This window comes from Cervus elaphus, chromosome 28 (genome assembly GCF_910594005.1).
Source record: "Cervus elaphus chromosome 28, mCerEla1.1, whole genome shotgun sequence".
NCBI lineage: Eukaryota > Metazoa > Chordata > Mammalia > Artiodactyla > Cervidae > Cervus > Cervus elaphus.
In genome coordinates this window covers 26041785-26059811 of record NC_057842.1, presented here as the reverse complement: position 1 = coordinate 26059811, position 18027 = coordinate 26041785, and the positions used below count along the sequence as shown (strand labels likewise).

The 18027-nt window shown below is 37.7% G+C and overlaps 1 protein-coding gene across 2 annotated transcripts in view; it reads left to right on the top strand.

Annotated features, from left to right (window-relative positions):
• ME1 (malic enzyme 1) overlaps nucleotides 1-18027 on the top strand; it is a 209083-nt gene that overhangs the window by 171107 nt on the left and 19949 nt on the right. For both annotated transcript variants that reach the window (XM_043889744.1, XM_043889745.1), the window contains exons 8-9: nucleotides 7489-7586; nucleotides 9338-9451. In XM_043889744.1, coding sequence (XP_043745679.1) covers nucleotides 7489-7586; nucleotides 9338-9451 — 212 coding nt within the window. The remainder of the gene's footprint in view (nucleotides 1-7488; nucleotides 7587-9337; nucleotides 9452-18027) is intronic.

Genomic DNA, 18027 nt, shown 5'->3' with positions numbered 1-18027 from the left:
CCCACTCCAGTATTTTTTGCCTGGAGCATCCCATGGACAGAGGAGCCTGGTAGGCTACAGTCCATAGGGTCACAAAGAGTCAGACACGACTGAAGTGACTTAGCACAAACATAGGAGGGTATATATTTTTTCAAGACAGTAATTTCATTTCCTGTAGCTAAATACCAGGAGTGGAATTACTGGGTCAGTTCAGTTCAGTTCAGTTCAGTCGCTCAGTCGTGTCTGACTCTTTGCGACCCCATGAATCGCAGCACGCCAGACCTACCCGTCCATCACCAACTCCCGGAGTTTACTCAAACTCATGTCCATTGAGTCGGTGATGCCATCCAGCCATCTCATCCTCTGTCATCCCCTTCTCCTCCTGCCCCCAATCCCTCCCAGCATCAGGGCTTTTTCCAATAAGTCAACTCTTCGCATAAGGTGGCCAAAGTACTGGAGTTTCATCTTCAGCAACAGTCCTTCCAATGAACACCCAGCACTGATCTCCTTTAGGATGGACTGGTTGGATCTCCTTGTAGTCCAAGGGATTCTCAAGAGTCTTCTCCAACACCACAGTTCAAAAGCATCAATTTTTCGGCACTCAGCTTTCTTCACAGTCCAACTCTCACATCCATACACAACCACTGGAAAAACCACAGCCTTGACCAGGCGGACCTTTGTTGGCAAAATAATGTCTCTGCTTTTTAACATGCTATCTAGGTTGGTCATAACTTTCCTTCCAAGGAGTAAGCGTCTTTTAATTTCATGGCTGCAGTCACCATCTGTAGTGATTTTGGAGCCCAAAAAAATAAAGTCTGACACTGTTTCCACTGTCTCCCCATCTATTTCCCATGAGGTGATGGGACCAGATGCCATGATCTTAGTTTTCTGAATGTTGAGCTTTAAGCCAACTTTTTCACTCTCCTCTTTCACTTTCATCAAGAAGCTCTTTAGTTCCTCTTCACTTTCTGCCATAAGGGTGGTGTCATCTGCATATTACTGGGTCATATGGTAGTAATTCTAGTTTTAATTTTTTGAGGAACCTCCATACTGTTTTCCATAGTGACTGCAACAGTTTTCATTCCCACCAACAGTACACCAGCATTCTCTTTTCCCCACATCCCTGCCAGCACTTGTTATTTTTTTTCTTTTTTTAAATACCAGAAATTACGTTTATTCAGGAATAGAAGAGGAATTACAATTTGGGAAACACATACGGTAACAAACTACAGGCAGGTCCCTTGTCTATTTGATAATAGCCATTCAGTCAGGTATGATGTGATAGCTTATTTTGGGTTTGAATGGCATTTCCCTGATGGTTAGTGATGTTGAGCACTATTTCATGTACCTATTGGCCATTTGTATGTCTGCTTTGGAAAAATGTCTGTTTAGGTAAAGATATTTGTTGCACTGTGGTATTTATGGTGAAAATCATAAACCTTTTAAATATCAAAAAATATAGATTTGGTTAAATAAATTATCACATGTTCATACTATGCAATATTTTAACTATGCAAAATAATATTTTAAAATATATTATTGATGCGGTAAGATACTCACAAAATATTTTGTGATAAAAAGTATATTAAAATAATAACCATGGCCTGAAATATTTTTTATAAATCAAATTTTTCTTGAATTTCCATATATCAGGTTTGGAAAAATTTTGTGAGACTGTACATCAGAATGTTGAAAATTATCATACCTAGACAATGGGATTATTGGTGACTTATTTATTATTAAGTTTAGCCAAAAAGTTCACTTGGATTTTTCTGTAAGAGATTATGGAAAAACCTGAGCAAATGTTTTGGTAACCCAATATTATTTATTATCTCTGCCAGTATCAACTTTCTGCCAGTATTCTTTGAGTCGAGTAGGAGAAGAGTAAACATCCATTGAATCTTCTTTTCCACATGGTACCCCTGTACTCTTTTCCCTGGTACCTTGCAGTAGTGACTGATGTCTTACAGTTTGGGGACTCTCTAGAGATTAAACCTCTAGTTGCTCTTTAAACTTCCAGTGTGCTGGGGGAGCCGTTAGGAGAGGAGAATAGATCTGGGTTCAAGCTACTGCTTAACAAATGTTTGGGCAGCTTCCTGTGTGCCGTCTTTCTTTTTCTCCCCACTTCAGAGGTACCTGGTGCCTCCTACACCCAGGCCTTTGGCGAGTTTTGCTGGGTCAGTCTGCTGCTTAGCAGCCCTCATGACTGGCCAAGAATTCAGCTTTCTCTGCTAAGTCAGTTACCATTTGCCCTTTGGGCTTCCGGCTTCTGAAATTGTCTTTGTGTTCTCTTCTGCTAGCCTCTGATTTTTAAAGGTCTTTTTTCTGTTATTTTAGTAGATCTTGTTGATGGGAAGGAAAATTGAAGTATGTGTTCAGTCCCTGATTTTGCGCTCTTATCCCTGCCTCCCCGTCTCTGCACTTGCTTTTCCCGCATAGTATATGCTGCCCAGAGTCCTGTTCCTCTCACATCCATCCTTCATCTCTGTGCTCAGGCGGCAGGTACACTAAACCTGATGTCCCTGCCTGTAAAGTCGTACCCAACTCTCTGCGACCCCATGGACTGTAGCCTACCAGGCTCCTCTGTCCATGGGATTTCCCAGGCAAGAGTACTGGAGTGGGTTGCCATTTCCTTCTCCAGGGGCTCTTTCCCACCCAGGGATCGAACCCGGGTCTCCAGCATTGCAGGCAGATGCTTTACTGTCTGAGCCACCAGGAAGCCCACTAAACATCCCTGCTTTAAGTAATTTACTCGTCCTCCTCCACCTTCTAGTTCTCATCCTTCACCTGATCTGTATATTTAGTAAAGCACATGAGCATTGTAATTATTTGATTACACCTAATCCTTCTCTGGACTTCCCTGGTGGCTCAGTGGTAAAGAATCCACCTGCCAATGCAGGAGACGTAGGTTTGATCCCTGGGTTGGGAAGACCCCCCTGGAAAAGGAAGTGGCAACCCACTCCAGTAATCTTGCCTGGGAAATCCTGTGGACAGAGGAACCTGGCAGGATATAGTCTATGCGGTCACAAAAACGGTCAGATATAACTTAACGACTAAATAAAAACAACAAAGTCTTCTCTACTAGTTTTTTATAGTAATTCTAATCAAATTTAACAAACTGCATGAATAGAAGTAATTCTTCCTTTCATAAAAAATAAGACTGATGTTTAATAACCACAGCAGAAGGACAGTGTAACTGGTGACTTCTTTTCATGGTAAAGTTGTATACAAATATGAATAGAAGTTTTTATACTTTTAAGGTTGACTCTCTTTAGTATCTTGCTAACAGTGTTAAATATTACGTACACTTTAAAAGTGATAGTACAAAAGATAAACTTTAACCTGTCTTTGATTTACTAAAAGCTTATTTTTCAAGCTCAAAGCAAAAATTATTTTGAACAATTTATTGTGGAGAGTCACATTTTTATGTAACATCAATTTACCACATTTATTCCCTTGATGGCAGTGAACTTTAAATCAAAGTAGCAACAGGAGGTAGGACCAGGCTATGTATAAGAATCATGTTCAAGTTCACCTTTTGGTAGTACTAAAAATATCTTTCTAGTTTTGTTAATTTTGTAAAGAGAAGCTCAGATGTTTCATTATGTCCTCAGGAAATATTATAGAATATACTTGTAAATATAAGGCTCTGATATCCAGTATAGATAGAGACTTCTTTTGCCTTATTTGGGGTAATATAGTTGAACTTAAAACACTTTGATAGTTACTACAGAATGATGTAGCATGACCATATAAAAATAAGTCATATGTTCTAGCTAGTATCTTTTGGAATATTTTATTCTATCTATCCTCAAATGCCCAGTTCTATTTAAAAATCAAAGCAAGAATACAAATACATTGATTGCTGATGTTACATCAACTTTGATTGTTCAGTTGGTTAAAACTTGGGGTGCTGGCAGAATCTGTAGAACCCCTTAAAATTTTATAATGTCAGAGATGGAAGGGAGCTTGCTGCTACTGCTGCTAAGTCGCTTCAGTCGTGTCCGACTCTGTGCGACCCCATGGATGACAGCCCACCAGGCTCCGCTGTCCCTGGGATTCTCCAGGCAAGAACACTGGAGTGGGTTGCCATTTCCTTCTCCAGTGCATGAAAGTGAAAAGTGAAAGTAAAGTCGCTCAGTCGTGTCCAACTCGTCGCAACCCCATAGACTGCAGCCTACCTTCAGTTCAGTTCAGTTCAGTCACTCAGTCGTGTCCAGATCTTTGTGACCCCATGAATCGCAGCACACCAGGCCTCCCTGTCCATCACCAACTCCCAGAGTTTACTCAAACTCATGTCCATCGAGTCGGTGATGCCATCCAGCCATCTCATCCTCTGTCGTCCCCTTCTCCTCCTGCCCCCAACCCCTCCCAGCATCAGGGTCTTTTCCAATGAGTCAACTCTTCGCATGAGGTGGCCGAAGTATTGGAGTTTCAGCTTCAGCATCAGTCCTTAGAGTCCCTCAAATTCAAACTTCTGGCCAATGTAGAGACAGCATGAGATGCCGTTTGTGAGTAAGTGTTCATCTAGTGACTGGAGAGTTATACCTCTTTCATTAAAATTCTCTTTTCACCTGTTTAACAACTCTAATGAATCTCTTTTTTAAAATTAAAAAAAAAAATTTGACTGTGCCACATGGCATGCAGGATCTTAGTGCCCCATCAGGGATAGAACCCGCACCCCCTGCAGTGGAAGCGCAGAGTCCTAACCACTGGAGCCTCTGGACCACCAGGGAAGTCCCAAGTCTACCTTGATGTGTGAGACAAATATCATTCGTAATCCTGCCATGGTATCTTTCCTACAAAGATCAGTATTCCTTTTACTCAGGCTTTCATTCTAAATAATACATAGAAGAGTGGCTTTTATGTAATGTGTGACTTTCACAATTCATAATTTGTTGCATGGTAGCTCAAAATTGCAAGCCTTTAATTTTTGTGTTCCTAAATAAAAAAAACATGCAAGAGACACACAGGTCTTCAGTAATTGTCATTTATTGTGATCTTATTTGTAATTACCAAATTCTGTAGGAAAGAAACAACCAAAAGATTGAAAAGAAGATATCTACTGATGGTGAAATGTTTAGTGCATCTGTGGTAGCTGGCGTACATAACCCTTCATCATTGTGTCAGTCATCAAATCTATTCTAATCTGATTTTCATTGTTGTTGTTGTTTTTAATCAAATGAGGGAGTTTAAAGTTTCACTGAGCTTTACTACCCATCTGAGGGATCTAGGAATCATAGGTAGAGCGTTACTTTAGAGGAGTAAATTGTAGATACAGCTGGGAAGTACTGCAGGAAAATGCAGAGTTTTATTTCAGACGTGAACCATAAAGAAACTGAGCCATGTAATTATGTTCAAAGCAAAAGAAACACTCTGTGATCTGTGAAAGTTTAAATGGCAAAGTAATAAAATTAGAGCTGGTGAAGTTTCTACTACCATGAGGCATGATGAGGAGAGGTCAGTTTTTATCCTAAATTTTGCATTAATTTTGTCTGGTATCTTTGGGATTCACCAATGATTTATCATAAATAGGAAGCTGACCAGACTGTGCTAACCTCAGATTTTCATAGCTATTAAGTGTTCATTTTTCCAGTTGAAAATCAAAACATTTAAATTTTCTAATGGCATCTAGTTCTTTTTATCTCATACATTGAATGATTTTATAGCTGAGGAAACTGATGGCAGCAATGATTTTTCTCAATTCATTCAACTAGTAAACAGGTTGAGCTGGAAATCCCCCGGAGAATCCAAACCCCGTGTTCTTCTTAATTAATTAACGTATTTATTTTTAAGTTGAAGTATAGTTGATTTACAGCATTGTGTTAACTGCTGCTGTGTAGCAGAGTGATTCAGTTATATGTATATTGATGTATATATATTCTCTTTTTAAATATTCTTTTTCATTATAGCTTATCATAGGATACGGAATATAGTTCTCTGTGCTATCCAGTAGGACCTTGTTGTTTACCCATTCTGTATATAAAAGATTACATCTGCTAACCCTAACCTCCCGATCCACCCCTCCCCTGACCTTCTCCCCGCTGGCAAGCACCGGTCTGTTCTCTGTGTCTGTGAGTCCATTGCTGTTTCATTGATAGGTTCATTTGTGTCATATTTTAGATTCCACATATAAGTGATGTCATATGGCATTTGTCTTTCTCTTTCTGACTTACTTCACTTAGTATGATCATCTCTGGTTGCATCCATGTTGCTGCCGATGGCGTTGTCTTGTTCTTTTTAATGTCCAAGTAGTATTCTATTATACATGCACATGTGTGCACACGTGTGCATGCGGGCACATACATACACACCATATCTTCTGTGTCCATTCATTTGTTGATGAACATTTAGGTTGTTTCCATGTTTTGGCTGTTGTCAACAGTGATGCTAGAAGCATAGAGGTGCATATATCTTTTTTTTTTTAATAACTATGATAATTTTTATTTTTTTAATTAATTTATTTATTTTTTATTTCTTTATTTTTTTTGTCATACATTGATATGAATCAGCCATAGATTTACACGTATTCCCCATCCCGATCCCCCCTCCCACCTCCCTCTCCACCCGATTCCTCTGGGTCTTCCCAGTGCACCAGGCCCGAGCACTTGTCTCATGCATCCCACCTGGGCTGGTGATCTGTTTCACCATAAATAGTATACCTATGGACACCTTATCTTTGACAAAGGAGGCAAGGATATACAATGGAAAAAAGACAACCTCTTTAACAAGTGGTGCTGGGAAAACTGGTCAACCACTTGTAAAAGAATGAAACTAGAACACTTTCTAACACCATACACAAAAATAAACTCAAAATGGATTAAAGATCTAAATGTAAGACCAGAAACTATAAAACTCCTAGAGGAGAACATAGGCAAAACACTCTCCGACATGAATCACAGCAAGATCCTCTATGAGCCACCTTCCAGAATATTGGAAATAAAAGCAAAACTAAACAAATGGGACCTAATGAAACTTAAAAGCTTTTGCACTACAAAGGAAACTATAAGTAAGGTGAAAAGACAGCCCTCAGATTGGCATATATCTTTTTGAAGTATAGTTTTGTCTGGATATGTGCCCAGGAGTGGGATTGCTGGATCATATGGTAATTCTGTTTTTAGTTTTCTGAGGCGCCTCCATTCTTTTTCCTAAAGTGGCAACACCAATTTAACATTCCTACCAACAATGTAGGGGGGTTCCCTTTTTTCACATCCTCTCCAGCATTTCAAACCCCAGGTTCTTAGTCATCACATCACCAAATTCATTCATAGAACCTTTTTTGGAAAGTTTCCAACTGTAGTAAGTTGCTGTCTTAAAAGACTGATGTCAGTAGCTGGAGGATTTCACATCAGATGCAAGCATGGGATCAGACAACTGCAGGTCCCCTTTCTCAATCAGTTAACCTGTTGTGTGATGATTTCAAGAAGTGAATATCGATTTGAGGCTTGGGATTCGGGGTACTGCAGCACCCGTGTGAGCATCTCTCAGGCTGTCTCTTACTTGTTGCAGGAACAGCATCTGTTGCAGTTGCCGGCATCCTTGCAGCTCTTCGAATAACCAAGAACAAGCTATCTGATCAAACAGTTCTATTCCAAGGAGCTGGAGAGGTACCTGCCTTATGGAGTGCTTATGTTCTCCTAAACTAGTGAATATAGCATTCATTCTGATAACTCATGAATTTTAAGTCTGAAGTAGTTCATGAAATTTTTAGTTTATTGAAATCACAGGTTTTATTGAAAGATTCTTTAAGTTTTGAGGCTTATTAATTTTTCACAGGAGACTTTAGAGGCATAGAGGTATTTTTTGCAGCTATCAATTTGTAAAATTGTCAGATGTTTCCATGGGTTTTTGTTAGGCATATTTAAGGTGCCATGCATGAACCAGAAGTGTTTCCAATGTATGATTAATTATGTATAGAAACCTTTAAGTTGTTATAGCCGGTGCTAACTTTTAGTATCCTCCAGTGTCACATACCAAAATTTTCCTAATTTGACTCACAATTCAGTATGCACATATATAACTATATGCAGGATTTTTTAGAAGAAATATTTTGAATCGGAGATTCATCATGCAGTACAACAGTTCACATGTGAGAGAACTAAAACATTCTAGATTGTTGGAAGAAGATGGCAGCAATACAAAATAATGCTATATCCATTTAAGAAGCCTTAGATTTTATAATTTAATATGACTATGAATAAATGTATTACACTGGTAGAAACTATGTATACTGTGTTGGGTTTGATTTTACTTGTTCTTAAAGCAAAATATGTGAAGCTAAAATTTGCATGCCAAGTTATAAACATGTGAACGTATTCAGAGTATAAATCTCAAATTTATTTTCACATCAGAATGAAAGCCAAGGTTAAATTGCAGCTCATTAAGGTTTGAGGTTTTTTGCTTTTTTTTTAATTTTAGTGAATTGTTACATGCTGTACTTAATTTAGTAAACTTCTTTAAATTTCCAAAGGGTTTTTGTTGAATGCCACAGGCTAGTTCTTGATACTCAGCAGGAAAGAGGTATTCATGGTTGGATGATCCGAAACTGGCCCTCTTTGTCCCTGAAAAGGTTTTGGAAATTTCACAGATCATCACCAAATTTATCATATACCAAAGGAGTTGATTCCTTTAATCTTATAAGAAGTCTCACAGTACTTTCTTTGTCCAAATTAAGAGAGTAAATAAATGCTTGAGAACACACATCTTATGTGTTCTGTTTTATTGCCTAATTGGTGAAGTTCCCATCCAAATCACCCAGCTTCATTCTTCAAATTCAATTAGCAGAACAATAAGCAATACAGTCCGATAAGCCAGGGTGAGCAGTTCATTATTTTAAATTCGGTATTTTCTTATCAGAGGAAATGTTAATTGTATGAACAGAATTAAAGATACTGAAAACCAAGGATATTACTGGTTTATCTGTGGCTCAATATCACGCCACATAATAGTGATTCTGTTGTAATAAGGGTAAATAATTGTCATTTAGCATAGTAAACTCTGGGAGTTGGTGATTGACAGGGAGGCCTGGCATGCTGCAGTCCATGGGGTCGCAAAGAGTCGGACATGACTGAGCGACTGAACTGAACTGAAATGTGACAAAAATACTTTGCTCTCCAAGGTTAAATTACAGCTCATTAAGATCTGGGTTCTTTTTTATTTCTGTGAATTGTTACATGCTGTACTTAACTTTAGTAAACTTCTTTAAATTGAAGTTTAAAGGAGCTTTGAATGAATATAGCTCTTTGGATTGGTAGACAGAGCCATTTTGTACTTGCTTATTAACAGTGAAGAAATGAGGTAAAATATAACTCTTGATAAGGGATTATGTAGAACCACTTGAAGCATTTTTGTTTTTCAGGCTGCCTTAGGGATTGCACACCTGATTGTCATGGCAATGGAGAAAGAAGGTTTATCAAAGGAGCAAGCTATAAAGAAGATATGGTTGGTTGACTCGAAAGGATTAATAGTTAAGGTAAGAGTTTGTCGTTTTTAACCAGGTACAGTATTTTACTCAATATGCCATTCTGGATGCCCATCTCTAAGACAACTTGCTGCAGTCCGTGGGGTTGCAGAGAGTCGGACACAGCTGAGTGACTGAACGACAACAATTACACACAGATGACCATGCTACACAATGATGTGGATTTTCTGCTGAATCAAGGAGACAGCTGTGGCTCAGCTTCTGTATCCGTCTGGGGTGTGAGGAGACTCCTGACAGCTCCGTGGTCTGTCCATGTGGGTTAGCTTCGTTTCCAAGTGAGGCAGTTTGAGGCTGATACAGGTGGGATACTTAGGCCCAGCTCCTTTCACTAAGGGCTGTCTGTCAGATTACACACTAACTGGGAAAAAAGGAGGAAAAATCATGAAATAGCTACTGTTTTACCTGCTACTTTCTCTCAGCCAGAGTCTTGGAGAGTTTGGATGGTAATTCCTGAGAAGGGCTTTAATAAATGTGCTGGATTCCAAGGTGGCTCAGTGCCAATGCAGGACACACGGGTTCAGTCTCTGGGTCAGGAAGATCCCCTGGAGTGGGAAATGGCAACCTGCTCCATGTTCTTGCCTGGGAAATCCCATGGTCAGAGGAGCCTGGCGGGCTACAGTCTGTGGGATCGCTAAGAGTCGGACACGACAACATGCATGTGGTTCAGTGTTAACTTCCTTGAGGTTGTCTCCCAGCCTTAATAGAGACAGTAGTACCCACTTCATAGGGCTATTGTGAGAACTTAAGTAAGAATACAGTTATGCAGGTTATAGTTACAGTAACTAATGACATAGTTACAAGGTGTTATTACTACACCTGTCATCTCTGCACATCACTCACTCTTCCTTAAACTGCCAGAGAAAATACTCGTAAATCCCCCTTCCACATGAAGGTGAATTTAAAAAAAAGAAAAATAGTGATAAGCATTGTCTCCATGCACTGGGTATAGAAACATGTGAATATGTGCAACTTTCTGGAAAGCTGTTTTCTGTGTATCCAGTATCTTTAAAAATTTATGCTTCTGATCCAACAGTTTTCATTCTAAGAATCTTTACCATAGAGATACAGATGTATCAGTGTATCTGTGAGGGTGTTGTCTTAGCATTATTTATAATTACGAGATGTTTCATCAGACATTAATTAAGATAGTGACAGGTTGTTGTTTGGTTGCTCAGTCGTGTCCAACTCTTTGCAACCCCAAGGACTGCAACTGCCAGACTCCTCTGTCCGTGGGATTCTCCAGGAAAGAATACTGGAGTGGGTTGCCATTCCCATCTCCAAGGGATCTTCCTGACCCAGGGATTGAACCCAGGTCTTTTGCATTGCAGGAGGATTCTTTACCATCTGAGCCATCATGGAAGCCCACGGTGATAGGTTATACTTACCTAAATAAAGGATACTATGACATGAATTGGGTAGTAGCCACATAGGTGTAATATACAGGCTTAAAGTTATTTTCATGGCTCAGTTGGTAAAGAATCTTCCTGCAATTCAGGAGACCTGGGTTTGATTCCTAGGTCAGAAAGATCCTGTGAAGAAGGAAATGACAACCCACTCCAGTATTCTTACCTGTAAAATTCATGGACAGAGGAGCCTAGTGGGCCACAGTCCATGGGGTTGCAAGAGTCAGACACGACTTAGCAACTAAACCACCACCACCAAAGATATTTTCAAAGAACTATAAATAGCATTAAAGGATTCATTATTTAATATTAGGTGAAAATAGGAAAATGTCATATTACATTTAACTATTTTACTTTAAAAATTGAGTTGCATGTAAAAATCATAGAAAGAAATGGCTCAAATACATATTACTTTAAAACTAATTTTAATGCTTTTCTGCATATTCCAAATTTTCTTTAGTAATTATTTTTCTTTAAAGCTAGAAAAATGTTCATTTTTTAAAAAGATAGAGAAGTTTTGTTTTAAATGAAGCAAAAGTATGTTCATAACTTTTTGTAGCAAATGAGTATCTATAAAGCTGTGAAATAAGACAGAAAATACCTTTACCACATAATAATAATCATTTTATTAATGATTTTATTAATAATAAAATAATCATTTTATTAATAATGGCAGTGTAATTGTTTATAGTATACAGGAAATAGCTTTACATTTCTTGGCTTAAAAACTGCTATTGCTTTAAAAAAATCAGCATAACTGTGAGAAACTGTACACTATGGCCATATGACATATCCTATCATGAAATAAGAACGTTTGCTGAGTGAAGTCATCTGAGGCTTGGGCTTTGTGCTTATTGTGGGGATACTGTAAGGCTCTTAATCTCAGGAGGCTCCCAGCCTCATGGGGAAAACTCGAACAAGCCAAGAGTTACAAGTCTGCGTGACAGTGTTACAGAAATATGCTCCCGCCACACCAGAGAATCACGGGGAGGCTGACGATGGTTCCAAAGCAAGGTGTCTCTCCAGCTAAGTTGGAAAAGAAGAGTTAGGAGTTGATCTAGAGTCTCCCTGGACATCTTCAACTTCTTACATGCAAACTGAAACAAGGGAAGTTGAATGGCAAGTTCACTCTGAGATCCTGATTGAAGTTACGAATCATGTCTTCCACCTCTCTGATATCTTCAGAGCCCTGCTAGTGTTGAGTTATTGGCAATAAGTATATTATTAACAAATGAATTAATGATTGAGTGCCTCCCGGACAGAATAAGAGCATTTGCAAAAGAAATTATTTTGAGAGAAGAGACATTTAGGATTAAGGTTGAAAGGAATAGAGTGACAGATGACAAAGGCTCTTCTAAATCCTGAACTTGAGCAGTTTTCAGGCTGTCACCCTGATGGCATCGCGGAGGATGGACTGAAATGAGGTCAGGCTGAGGAAAGGAAATGAGGTACAAAACCGTTGCATTAATACAGATCAGAGGTAGTTGGGTCTTGAAATAAAGCACTAACAGGGTGAGTGAAAGATGTTTGATTCGGTAAGTATGTAGGAAGTAGGATTGGCATACTTAGTAACCAGTTAAATACAGAGGGAGGGTTAAAGTAGAGGAAGGAATCTAGCAGGACACCTTGGGTGTCTGTGTAAGTGCGGTGGCCATTGCTGTTTGTTTGTTTGAAAAGGAATAAAGAACAGGCCCGTTTAAGGGGAAGATAATGAGATCGGTTTTGGACATAGCAAGTTAAAGGTGTCTATGGAGACCTCAGATAGAGATGTCCCCTTGGCAGTTGAAGAGACAAGACTGATGCTCAGAAAAAGGATTTGGACTCCCAGAGATGGGGATTTGGGGATCATCCACAGATATGTATAGTATATAGTGGGACCTGTGGGAAAAGCTATACACACCGTGCTGTACTTTGGGGTGCAATACATTCAAGAATCAAAAAGGTGAAAGCCCACGATTGTGGTTTCTAATGACATTTTAATGAGAAATCTTCATAAAAATACATAAATTTTAGCAGCTCAAGTAATTTTAACATAGACTTACTGAACTGAGACTCCAAATTCCATGGATTACAATACTTAGAATAACAGGGATTATAGCATGACTAGTATTTGGAATAACTGTGAAATTGTTGCCTAGACCTAATTCGTCACTCTTACTTCATGTTTTTTACTTGCCAAAGTAAAGAACTGCATATATTCTCCTTGCCAAGGTAAATAAAGTTATGCTTAGAAAGACTGTTATATGTTTAATAGTTTTGCACTAGTTAATATGAGAAGCATATGAAGCTTCAATTCACCACTGTTTTTTCTTTCATATTCTTAAACAGTCAAAATTACTATGTTGATTTTTGTGGCCAAACTAGTAAATCTTAGGATAATTACTAAATTAGTATAATCTAGCTCTCAGTTTTATATAATCTTTCTGTGCTTGTTATCCTTTATCCTTAGTATTTTTACAACCTCTCTTGAGAGCCAATATAATCATTTCATTAATTTCATTAACTTATAATGCAATTGTTTATAATATATAAAAATTATCTTAATGTGTTAAATAAAAATTTGTATAAGTTAAGCTCCTTCAGTTTTTAAAGACATAAAACCAAAAACTAAAAGGATCACTGTGAAGTTAGTGCATTTATGGAGTTTATCATTATCAGACTAGATAATTATTATTCTAACATGTTTTCTGCTCTCATTTTCAGCATGACATCTATAGTATTTTCTGTCATTTATTTCACATCCATATGTTCAATAATATCAGTATTTTAAATAACTCATCAGTATCAGTAAGGTTGATTGAAATGAATTATTTAGTCACTGATAATACTCAGTTTTATTATCTTATAGCAAGAAACAGCTGACATATCTATTTAGCCAACTAATATTAGTACATTTTAATATTAACAAACCAATATTTTGTTTAAAACAAATCATTCCAAAATAAAATTAGATGGAGAATAAATACAGTGAAGAACGGATAAAAGAGGAGCACTGCCGGCCTGACTAGGATTCGCGTTTCACAAAAACTATCACAGTGATAATTTGGACCATTTTTTAGGGAGGACAAGAAATCACAAAACAAACCAATCCAGACTTAATCTCTCCCTTAAATAGATACATTTGACTTTCACTAATGAGCCAAATTAGTGCTAAGGCAGAAATCTCAAAACTAAAAAGTGGAGTATTAATAGATATCATGAAGGATAAACTTCATCTAACCCAGAATAGGACTATAGTATTTTGTTTTTATTTTAATTTTCTTTTGCTCTAGTTTACATAATTCTGTTTTCAATTTTTAAAACAATTTTTTCTTTATAGTTATTTCTTTTAGTTCAATGTTTGGTTCCTGTAAGGAAGAGGTAGTGAATAAAAGTATTTTATATGCTACAAGGCTAGTTTTGACAATATAGTTATTTCCTCCCTGAGAGTTTAATTTTTAGGTCTAGAACTTGAAACTCCATGCTTTTAGAAAAGTTTTCCTTTCCCTTGTGATCTTATCAGAATTTTAGCCAGTGATACTGTCACCACCTTGAATGATGATTAATATATTTCATACACTGTGGTTTAAAAAAATCTAACTCCTAAGAAACATTGAAGCTTGGTGAAAAGGATCCAGCTTGTTTTTCTCCCTTCCTCTTCTCCATGTCTTGTAGAGTATGATCAATGTATGTGTATATATTAAACAGAGCAGAGGCAGAAGATTATATATATGAGTCTTGCAGACAGTCAGAAAATTATGGATTTTTAACAGTTATTGATTTTTAACAATACACAGTATTTTAAAATTACTAATTAAATATTGATGGTGTTATCCATTTAGTGTCTTCAATTATGGCCACTCTGCACCCCTTTGTTATGCTCTAACATGGAAGATACTTTTGTCACATCATTCATCTTCTTTTAATCTGTTTTGAGATGATGAAACCCAGCTCTGAGCTCTTTAGCAAATGCACACGCTTACACTGCAACTGAAATATTACTGATAGTGTGCTGGGAAGGTTCTGTCTTCAGATAAAGAGGGGTCAGATTCAACTCTGAAAAACTGATGACAACAGTATCAGGCCTGTAAAATGGGGAAGGTTGTCTAAGTAGGCATGGATTCAAGCCTTCTAGTACCTGTGCATAGGAAGGAATACATATTTATCAGTGGCAGTGTACAATTAACTTTATACCTCCTGGGAAATGATATGCTAACTCAAAATCTTGACAGTGTTTGCTACCTTCCTCCCCCAAGCCCCACCAGCACATAGATGCTTTTGAAAAAGATAGTTGTTCAGTCTGGTTATATCTTCTTTACTAAGATTCAGCACAAAACAAGGAGGGTGGGTGGAGACCAAAGAAATAATAATATTTGAAGGAAATTCTCACATATTTATAGTACATTTGGTATAAGTAGAGACTCCTAAAAAAAAGAAACACCATAGAATTTGGGGCACTTGAGATAAACAGTGGCAAATGCAGGCAAAAAGCATTTCAGCAAGGGTTCCTGAAAAGGGAGGCTGAACAGAAAAAAAATCTATATCTACCTCCAGCTGAAGTATTTGGCGTAAAGAAGGTGTATTCCAAATTGCATTTTGAAAAGAGGAGAAGAGTGAGCCATTAGTACAGAAAACAGAAGTCCAAAGGTAAAGACATTTGCCTGAATATTACAGATCCAGAGAAGGTCACATTCCAATAGTTTTTTAATCTAAACCAGATCAGCACATCAACTTTGAAAACTGTATAGAAAATACTTGGGAGACCTTTATTTTTTGTCTTTTGATTTTTCTGTTCTTGGCAAGTTGAGCCCTCTGGTGATGCTGGTATGCATGATTCCTGGCCTCCTTTCAGTGTTGCCTCTGCATTCCTAAGTCCCCACTAAGAATTACGTCTGTAGGTTACGTCTGTAGGTTACGTCTGTAGTCTGTAGGTAATTTATGTTTCTTGCTAGACAGATGTCTTCTGGCCAAGTTCTGGCTTTAGTGGCCCGGAGCTGCCAGTGCTGTTACTATGATTAATAAAGTAAGATGTTCATGATAAAAGCATAAGCATACATCTTTTCCTATAATGTTTATCAATCTTCTTTATGATTTGTTTCTCATTCCAGGAAACTTAGGGGGTTTAAGCCTTATTAAATACTTTTCATGGTATCTCATGAAATATCCAAAAGAGCAATATTAGAAATCTGTGCTTTTATGTTATTTTGTAGCATTCCTTCATTAGAACTCACCATTTTCTACTTTTTTGAAAACAGATCACATATTAATATCTTTTAAAAAAATGCTTCTGGTAGACATCTGATAAACCCTTTAGTGCAGTGATGCTCAAAACTGGCTAATCACTCAAATCATCTGAGAAGTTTGAAAAAAAAATACACACAGATGCCAGGGCCTCATCCTGGACTTGAATTAAAATATCTGGCAGCAGGGCTCATGAATCTAATTTTCCTCAGGTGTGTCTGGCACTCAGTTGGCTTTGTAAAGCCCAGATCAGGTTCACTTTCATTACACTGTTATCATCACCAAACCAAACCATTTTCTAGATAGAGAAACCAGCATCCATGGAAGTACCAAAGGCCTTGCCCAAGGTCATGAGTGAATGGAAGGACCTAAGGAGGACACCACCACCCTGAGCCTGAGTCCCGTGTTCTATCTCCAGCATTTGTAGATGGCATTTTCTGGGGTGCTTTTCTTTATTTTTTTGTATTATATTAGAGCTTTCAGAAGTAACATAAATATATTTGCTCTTAGCTGTTAGAATGGACTCTGCTACTAGTTATTTATTCATGTCCCTAAGCCAAAAATTTATCACAATTTATATCAGTTTATTTTGACCACAATTAATAGCTGTGAGAACAATGTTGTGAAATACATTTAAAGCATTTTTAATGTTCTCTTTGGGATAATCTGGGACAGTGTGCCGAGGAAAATATTTTGAATTACTGAACTAAAAAATGGGGATTGTGTGTCTCACTCAGATTATTCAACATCTTTTAAATTCATTTCATATTATGGATTTGTAGGTCCACATTCAATATAACAGACTAGACCCTCTTCTTTTATTTATAGCTTACTTGTAGCAGTGGTACCATTCATATTATACGAGGTTGAATTTAGTTTTTATGCTGCCCATAATATCATCTCTAAGACTTTTACTCTCGTGTTGCTTTTATTTTTTTGTGTAGAAGGCTACTTCTTGGCTTGGTAATATAATGAAAATGAATTGCTGTTCAGTCACTCAGTCGTGTCTGACTCTCTTCAGCTCCATGGTCTGCAGCACACCAGGCTTCCCTGTCCTTCACCTTTTCCCAGAGCTTGCTCAAACTCATGTCTACTGAGTCGGTGATGCCATTCAACCATCTCATCCTCTGTTGTCCCCTTCTCCTGCCTTCAATCTTTCCCAGTTTCAGGATCTTTTCCAATGAGTCAGCTCTTCACATCAGGTGGCCAAAGTATTGGAGTTTCAGCTTCAGCATCAGTCCTTCCAGTGAATATTCAGGATTGATTTCCTTTAAGATTGATTGGTTTGGTCTCCTTACAGTCCAAGGGACTCTCAAGAGTCTTCTCCAACACCACAGTTCAAAGGCATCAATTCTTTGGCACTCAGCTTTCTTTATGAAAACGAATAGGTTTTCATTTTTATGCGATCATGTGAAAGTTTATTTAAAACTGTATACCAGAAGCAGTTTGGATATGTTCTCATTGACATGTTTGTCAGCAGCTAAATGGTCAAGAAGGGATTGTTTCCTGACTCAGAAGCTTCAGTAAGCCCTCTCTGTGGCCTCCTCATTCTTACATTTCTCTCTGCGGGCCATGGTGTTTTACCATGGATTGTGTGGAATCTTATTGTTTTGTGAGTGCAAGCATTTTTTAGAATAAACAAAATCAGGGACACATTCTCCTTTAAAAACTATTTTTAGTACTTCCTATTCTGTTAATAATCCTGAACATCTTATAACATCTTAAAACATCTCCTTTTCCTCACAATCCTTTTGGTGGGGGTTCTGCTTTCTTTTCCAAAGTAATCACAGAAAAAGATTAATTATCATATTTTACTGTTACTAAAGAATAAAAGGTGATACTAGAATGCAGAAATATAACATGGAAGGAAAGATCTAGGACATATGGTAATTCCTTTGACCATATTCCTCTTTGGTTATTCCTTTGATGGAATGTATTTGCCTA